General features: G+C 42.0%; 1 protein-coding gene across 1 annotated transcript in view; it reads right to left on the bottom strand.

The window, feature by feature from the left end:
* Nucleotides 1-7,637, bottom strand: part of LOC122802140 (centrosomal protein of 295 kDa-like) — a 207,637-nt gene extending 200,000 nt beyond the window's left edge. Inside the window, exon 1 of the mRNA XM_044071820.1 lies at nt 7,289-7,637. Coding sequence (XP_043927755.1) covers nt 7,289-7,396 — 108 coding nt within the window. The 5' untranslated portion in view covers nt 7,397-7,637. The remainder of the gene's footprint in view (nt 1-7,288) is intronic.
* Nucleotides 7,638-9,054: the final 1,417 nt, after the last annotated feature.

The raw sequence follows: 9,054 nt of genomic DNA on the forward strand, positions 1-9,054 counted from the left end.
AGGGGAGGCTGAAGCGGAAGAAAACAAGACAAAATGGACCTAACATTATGGTTAGTACATAATTTTCATATCCAGTGTTATCTATTTTCATCCGAACATATGGGACAGAATTCCAAGTTGTCAAACTGGGTGGTATTAAGAACAGACATTCCTGACTATGGTATGGTGGAACCAAATGATGAACTCGATCTGGACTGAGTGTCCAGCAATACAATCCAAGAGCTGTCTAGATAAGGTTACTTTCTTGTTTGGAAAAGGGAAATGAACAACTTGATTATCTTTTCTGAAAATCTTTTGTCCTGTGAATATAGACTCTGAGCTCTCTGTTGAACATCTAACATTTGTACCAAGTATTCCCCTTTGTTTGAGCACCTTGGAAAGAAGACAGGAAGATGTACTGATTGATTTTAATTTAGCTTTGGATGCCACCCTAGGAATAAAGGGTGCAATAGTTCTAAGGAAAACAATATTTATTAAACACTAGTAAAGGGGAGTTTGAGGAGAGGGCTTTTAGTACAGAGATTCAGCTGGGTGATGTTACTGTGATTAAGGAAATTGTGTTCCATGTCAGAAATGTTAGATCTGTAGTGGTAGTAAGTTAAAAAGGATCCTGGGTTAGAGTTTGTAGCATAATATTGATGCCCCATGGAGGTACCGAGTCTCTAATGGGAGATCTTGGCAGAAAGGTACCTTTGAGACAGGCTTCTGAGATTTTTTTTTTTAGAGAGGCCATCAACAAGTCCTTACATCCAACATGAAAACTGAAAACTGCAGCCGACTGTACTTTTATGGTGGCAAAGCTGGAACCTTTGTCAAAAAGGTTAGACAAAATACTCAAGTATGGAGGGAACTGGTGCTAAAAAGGGATCCAAACATTTGGAGTAGGCCTAGATAAAAAACCTACTCCATTTACTACATTAAAATTTTGCTAGCTGATGGTATCTCTGTAGCAGAAAGAATGTTGACCATGCTAGGGAAAGCCTGGCATCTCTGGCTATAATTAAACTATGGGGTTAATTCTGCAGACTTCTGATCAAGAGGAAGCAGTCCAGAAGGGTGAGTTAGCAGATCTGGACAATGATCCAACATCCATGCAGGATATACTAGAAGAGGCCACAGGCAGAGGAACCATGTCTGTTGGGCCAAAACGGAAGCAATGAGATCACCCTACTGCCTTCCTTTCTGTATGAATTTGTTCACTGGTGTAAAGGGGGAAAAACATACAGGAGACATGGGATTGTCCCTGTAGTGGGATCAGGGCAAAGTACCTGCTGCATTTGGTAGACAACAGGCAAAGAGGTCACAGCAAGGCTGGCCTCAGCGACTGAAAATTGCTTGTGTCACTGTAGGATTAAGGGACCACTCTGAGGCATCAGCACTGTTCTGCTCAACTTGTCCGCAAATACATTAGAGAACCCTGGAATGTGCACTGCTATTAGAAAGGACTGCTACCCCTCAAAGTCTCTCAAAATAGAGAATAAGATCGGGTTTTTCATTGACTGTTGATGTACCATACCACAATCACGTCTGTATGGAGATCACACCTTTGAGGAGAAGATCCTGAAACTCGCACATTAGGAGGACCACCATCAGCTCTAAGACACTGACATGAAAGTTGGCCTCTGTTAACCATGTACCCTGGACCAGCTTCTCTTCAAAATGCCACACACACCTAAAAAGGTATGTGTCCATGGTCACTGTTGTAATAGGTAAATCTGTGTGGAAAGGACAGCCTTCTGCCACAGACAAGGATGTTATCCACCAAGTTGTGTGTTTTTTGCAGAGCTGAGTAATCCAATTTTTGAATGCAAGGTTTCAGTGAATTGAGAAACACAGTACTGCTAAGGTACATTGCGATAACCTCGTGAAATACCTGCCTAATGGAACCTTTACAACTGTAGACTCCATGAGACCCAAGATATGCAGAATTAATCTCACTGGTGGTGTTGGGTGATGCAGAACTTGAATACAAAGTGACTACACCCTGGACTGGGGAAGGATGACTATTTGAAGTATAGTGTCTAGGTAGAATCCTATGACTTCTATACTCTCAGTTGGAGTCAGCTAACATTTTGCCAGGTTTATGGAAATTTCTAAATTCAGATATAGCTGGAGTACTTGATCCAAGCGAATGAAGAGGGGATGCTCACTGGGGGGGAACAAAGAACCAATTGTCGAGATCCAAGAAGACTTGGATCCCCAGTAGGCAAAGGCATGCAGCTACTACTGCCATACTCTTGAACAACACTCTGGGGGCTGTGGTGATGCTGAATAGTAGCACGCTGAATTGGAAATAACTGGTTCCCAGCAGCAAACAAAGAAATCTCCCGGAGTGCTTCGCCACTTTGATGTGACAGTAGGTGTCCTGGAGATCTATACAGCATACCCAATCACCCTTCCTCAGAAGAGGCAAAATGGACCGAACTGTGACCATTAACATTTTGTCTATGCTATGAACTGGTTTAGGTGACCGAGATCCAATTTGGGTCCGAGGTCCTCAGCCTTCTTTAGTACTAAAAAGAAGCTAGAACCGACTCCAGATTCTAACTTGTCATGGTGAACTGACTGAATTACTCTCTTTTTCTATGGCTGCCAAGTCCCACTGTCTGGGTGGAACACTAGGAACGTTTCTTCCTTTTATAGGGAGAAAGGGAAAAGGGAAATTAATAGTCTGTGGATATTATTCTTAGCACCCATGAATCTGATGTTACTGTGCGCCAGACTTGAGGACGCAAAGAAAAACAATCCCCAACTGCCTCCAGAGAGTAGCAGTCAGGCAACCGTTCAGGAATGCTGAATGGCTTGCTCGAAGAATGGACCATGAAAGCCTGATTCTGCCTCATATTTTTCCTTGCTGCTCATACAATCGTATATTTTCTGGTAAATTGCTGTGGGTTACAGTCAGTCAGTAATGACATGGCAATACAGTTTCATACCTCTTATTGTTCACAAAGGCATGTTAATGCAAAACATGTTCTATTAACTTTAGTAGGGGAGGGGGTTAATGATCTCTCAAAGCCAGACACGACAGTTTGGAAGAGGGGAGGTTGAAGCAGAAGAAAACAAGACAACATGGATCTAACATTATGGTAAGTACATCATTTTCATATCCAATGTCATCTATTTTCATCTGTTCGAACATAATCATCACCCCCCTTTTTCCCCATTTTTCTACATGGGGTTGGGGTATCATGTTAACCGTCTCCAACTCTCTCAATTCAGTGCCACACTTCTGCCTTCTTCAACACTCATGCCTGACTGTCACAGATCTTCTTTCACACAATCCATTCACCTCTTTGCTGGACGTCCTCGCTTCCTCTTACCTTCTTCCTGTCTGTCCCAAATCTTCCTCACCAGATTGTCTTCTGCTTTTCTACATGTGCCCAAACCACCATAATCTGTTCTCTTTGATCTTTTCTGCAATTGGAGCTACTTTGGCTTCTGCTCTTATGTCCTCATTTCTTCGTCTGTCCCAGAGTGTGCATACTGCCACCTTTCTCAGGCACATCATTTCCACCACCTCTAGCTTTTTAAACTGTTCTACCTTTACTGCCCAGATTTCTGAACCATACAGTAGTACTGGTTGTACCACTGTCTTGTGCACCTTACTTTTCAGCTTCTTTGGCATTCTTCTGTCAAAAGACTACCCCCGATACTCTATGCCAGTTGGCTGCAGCCCCTCTGATTCTAGCTTTGACCTCTTCGTTCAGACTACCCTTCTCCTCAACTACTCCCCCAGATACTTGAAGCAGTTTACCTGTTCCACTATGTTCCCTTCTATCTCTATTCTCAACTTCTGATTTCCCCAATTTGCTGCATTATCACTGTCTTATCTGTGATTAGTTTCATCCCATGTGCCTTCAGATTTGCATTTCATTCTCCTATCCATTGCTGAAGTTCTATCTCAGAGTCTGCCTGTACTGCTACATTGTCTGCATACAGCAGCTTTGTTGATCCATCCCCTCCAACCTGTTTGCTAATGTAGTCCATCACCAGTATTTACAGCAATGGGCTCAGAGCTGAACCCTGATGTACACCCACACCCGTTGGGAACCCCTATGCGAGGCCGAACACTGTTCATACTTGAGTCATTGGGTCCTTGTACAAAGCCTGCATTAATTCTACCAATGTTTCTGGGACTTCAAACCACTGCAGTACTGCCCAGATCAGCTTTCTTGGGACCTTGTCATATGCTTTCGCCAAGTCCAGGAATGCCCAGTTGGACTCTCTCCTCATCTCTAGCTTCTTCTCAAGTATGTCTCAATGCAAACATTCGGTCAGCTGTGCTGCATCCTGATCTGAATCCAAACTGCTCATCTCCCACTTTACATTCTACTACTCTGCGTACCCATTTATCAATCACCCGCTCCAGAACTTTCATGCAATGTGATAGGAGTTTGGTGCGCTGTACTGCCTACAGTTGTGAATGTCCCCTTTGTTCTTGTATACTGGCACAAATATGCTTGTTCTCCAATCATCTGGTTATGCCTCTCTCTCTCCACACTATTAGTACCCCCAGAAGACATGTCTAGCACACCCAGAATCTTTATCATACCTGCTGTAACCTCATCTGAGCCTGCTGCTTTCCCTGACTTCATCTTCCCTAGTGCTGTTCTTACTTCTTCTAGGGTGGGCTCCTCTTCTTCTCTCATTGTAGCCCATTTCTGGGACAGTACAGCTTCTGTGGGGTTTTCTTCATTCAGAAGCTGCTGGAAATACTCCTTCCATCTGCCTTTGATCTCGTCTGGGATTGTGAGCAGGCTGTTGCTGGCATCCCTTATGAAGGGCATTTGACTATCTTCTTTATCTTTCTGTCTTTGCCTTGAAGCCTGGTATAGTTTCTTTGTGCCCCTTACTAAGTCACTTTCCAGAAGTTGGTACAGTGCCTACGATGCCCTATTATTTGCTATTGCAACTTCTTTCTTAGCTTCTTTGCTATCCAACCAGTAGTCCTTCTTAGCCTGGTCGGTCTTTTCTGTCTCCCACTTCTTCCTGCACTCCTTTTTTCTTTCGATGACTGCCTGGACTTCTGTATTCCAACCACCAGCTTTCCTTATGTACCTTATTTCCATACCTGGCTCGGCCACATATCTTTTCTGTAGTCCTAACACATGCTGTTTTTAGGCACTGCCATTCTTCTGCACCTCCAACTATTTCCTCCTCTTCTTATGGTGCTAGAGCCCAGGGTAATTCCTTGAACTATTGTACTTTCTCTCCAGTCAACTTCCAGGTCTTCAGCCTGGTCTCGGTTGACCTTGGAGCCCTCTCTGACCACTGCTTGCAGCTGATGGTGGCAACTAGTGGTTTATGCTGTGGGCCGACTGTTTCACTGGGGATGACTTTGCAATCATGGATTCTGCCCCAGTGTCTTTTCCTTACTAGGAGGAAGTCTACGTGAGTTGCATGCCGACTACTCTTGCACGTGATCTTTCTTTCTGAACCGTGTGTTGGTTACTATCAAGCCATTTACCAGAAAAAGTCTAGAATGGCTTCCTTTCTTTATTCCTGTTGTCCCACCCATGTGGACTCAGGTAGTCCTCATATCCTGTTCTGTCTGTCCCGATATGTGCATTCAAGTCACCCATTACCAACACCAACTCATGTTGTCCTGCTTTATCTAGTGGGTCCTGCAACTGCTGTTTGAATCTACTCTTTTCCTCACCATCACAACCCTGCTGTGGGGCATAAGCAGAGATTATGAATACTGCCCTATCATTACACTGGAGTCTGACTGCCATTAGCCTGTCATTAATTCTGATGGTATCCCGTTCGAACATATGGGACAGAATTCCAAGTTGTCAAACTGGGTGATAAAGGACAGACATTCCTGAATATGGTAGGGTGGAACAAATTGATGAATGTGATCTGGATTGAGTGTCCAGCAATACAATCTGAGAGCCATCTGGCCAAGGTTACTTTCTGGTTTGGAAAAGGAAATGAACAACTGATTATCCTTTCTGAAAATCTTTCGTCAGCAACTTACACACAATCCAGTGTTCTCAGTTATTAACGTCAGCCCAGAATCTGGCGATTGTTTATTTTAGGACACAGTATTGGACTTTTGCACAAGTGTAGGCAGTGCCGACTTGAATGACATCCCAATGAGGCTGTCAGTTAAGTGTTTAAGTAGATTAAAAAAATTAAAAAGTTTAAAATTAAAACTCTGTCTAACATTAGTGACATAATGTCAGTGAAAGCCTGCCACATGCATGTAGTAAAGGGGCTGCTTCCTCTTGCAGCACTCCCTCCTATACACAGGTTTTATAAAATGCCTGTCTTTTTTAGGGGGTGTGGGGGTTTAAGCCCCATCAATGATTATTACACTGTATATATTTTTTAAGAAAATAACTCACAGAAACATTAGATTTCTTAAAAATAGCAGCTCCTTCTGACATTATACGGTCGGTTCATATCACATCAGCAGGGGGGCTTCCTTCTGCGCATCTGGTGGGTCCTAATACAGACAGACAATCATCCAGAACTTATCAGGGAAACGGCTGCATGACAGTTGTTTACTTCTCATGTAGCTGCCTTTAGCTTCATTTATATAGTACAAGCTTTCTGCCTAATTTCCTGATACAACAACTTTATGGAGCCATTTTTTAAAAATCAAAGACTTAATACTTGGGGTGGGTACGTTGTGCACTACAGATATATTTCGAGCTAGTGGCATCACAATGAGATGCATTATGGACTGCTGCCATTCACATCTGGAAGCCAATACTCTATCCAATCATTAAGCGTGGCACTATGGATTACAACCAGCAGTCACTACAGGACAGTCCTGATTTGGTCCTATAAACCTAGTAAACTTTTAGTTGATGAATGTAACTATTCCAGCACAAGTGTTCCATTTTGATTATTTGCAATGTAGCGTAACCCTTACTACAACCCAAGAACAAAACAAAATATCCACAAAACTTGACGGTAAATACATGCATTTTAATGTTACGATTGTCCCTAAAAGGGAATCATACTGACAATTTCTGCAACGGATATATATATATTAAAAGCATTTAGTGCAAATAAGAAGGACCAGCCTTCAATTAGTATTTTAGTCTACATATGGAAAATAAACACCAAAGTGACAGAAATACTCCACATAGAAACAGATAAAATAAAATGATAATCACAACTACCACCTCCAAAACTAAATTAGAATCAAATGCACCGGACCTCTACTCCCAACACACACACCACCACCTAGAGAACATAACAGTTGCTAATAAGAACAATGCCTCTGGCACATATTTTCCAAACAAATCTAAACGATGCTGTTTGAATTTACCTGTTGAAGCCTCAGTTTTCGTCTCCTTTCGTATTCATTTTTCACAAGTATTGCTTCTTCATTTGGACTCAGACGGACTTTACTTACACGCGCTACCTTTCTCTTCATGCTGAAACCTATTTAAAGTATAACTAACGTGTGAACTTCCACCGGACAGCAAACACCTAGTAATCCATAGTAAACGGTCACGCACAGTGCTGAATAATCCAAAATGAGCACAAAACAGCTACACTCATTGCTCCTAATCCAGTGGTGTCCTAGTACCTTCTTTAACTCCCTCCTTGCAGTTTAGAAACAAATGACGGTTAGAAAAGGGGAGGAAACTTTATAGTCAAGCCACAGTGGCGGCTACTAAGGCGGTGATACTAAAAGGACTCAAATCAAAGTGGCTGATTTTCATATGACGTAAATTTTGTAAGACGAGGCGTATTGTACCGGTTGTGGCTAGATTCCCTTGCTTGAATGGACCTAGTCCTTTCAGCCAACGGAGTCTAACCCGCTTATAGTGAGATGGCTAGATTCTAGTGGGAAAAAGGACCGTCTTTACAGCAATAGATTCTAGCCTCGTTGCTGTGAGCAGGCTAGATTCCCTTGGTTGAAGTGACCTGGGGCCTTTCAGTCAAGGGAATCTAGCCTGTGCTATATGAGAAGGCTAAATTCTAGTGGGGAAGAGGGCATTCTTTGCAGTAATAGAATTTAGCCTTCTCACTTAATACAGGCTAGATTTCCTTGGCTGAAAGGGCCTAGTTATTAATAAACATTAGGTAATCTGATGTGATACATATGATTGACAGGGACCTTTCAGAGCATGGAATCTAGTTATTTTAATACAGTAGATTGTAGGGGAAAAGGACTGAAACATAGTTTAACTTATTTATAAATATTTTACAGTTTATTTATCGGAATAATTTCTAAATTGATTTTCATCTAAAGCAGAGCAGATTGTATTGTATAAAAGACAAATTCAGGAAAAAATTCTGGATTGCAGTTTACAAAATTAATCATGTTCACCTGAAAGGGAGACTAAAGTTAACATTTATGTAAAAAAATCCTGCACTTGTTAACACAAAGCAGGGGAATAACCTGGTTTGTAAAATAAGGTGAATTATTGTGAGAAAAAGGAGTTTCTCTCATAGAATTCAAAGAAGTCTTTTGGAAGAGTAGTATGCTTTAGGTTCCTTCAGTGCAGATTTCTTTGGCTGAATGGACCTGGTCCTTTCAGCAAAGAGTATCTAGCCTGTTCTTCATGTACACTGGCAGGAATCAGCCTTTTCACTGAGTCCTCCAGCCTGTCATCAATAACATGGCTAATTTCTACTGGGCAAAAGGACCTTTTTTATTCCAAAAGATTCTGCCACCTCTGACATACAAAGGCAGGAATGACTTTTTTTTTCTTTTTTAGGAAAGAGTTGCACTACTTTATTTTGTTTGAGCGTAATTTCTGGCACATTCAACACAGATTGCCATGGCTGAAGGACCCAGGGCCTTTCAGCCAACGGAATCTAGCTTGCTCTATGTGAAAATGCTAGATTCTAGTGGAGGAAAGGACCATCTTTCTGGCAATAAATTCTGTCTCCTCTGGTGTTCAGTGGAAGGAATTACCATTCTTTTTGGAAATACATGACTTAAATTTGTTTGGCTGAGCATAATTTCAGGCCCCTTCAGAACAGATTGCCAGGGATGATGGACCTGATACTTTCAGCCAAGGGAATATAACCTGTTGTATCAGAAAGTGCTAAATCCTAGTGGAGGAAAAGATCATCTTT

Source organism: Protopterus annectens, chromosome 5.part0 (assembly GCF_019279795.1).
Source record: "Protopterus annectens isolate FY-2018-M chromosome 5.part0, PAN1.0, whole genome shotgun sequence".
Classification (NCBI taxonomy): Eukaryota; Metazoa; Chordata; order Ceratodontiformes; family Protopteridae; genus Protopterus; species Protopterus annectens.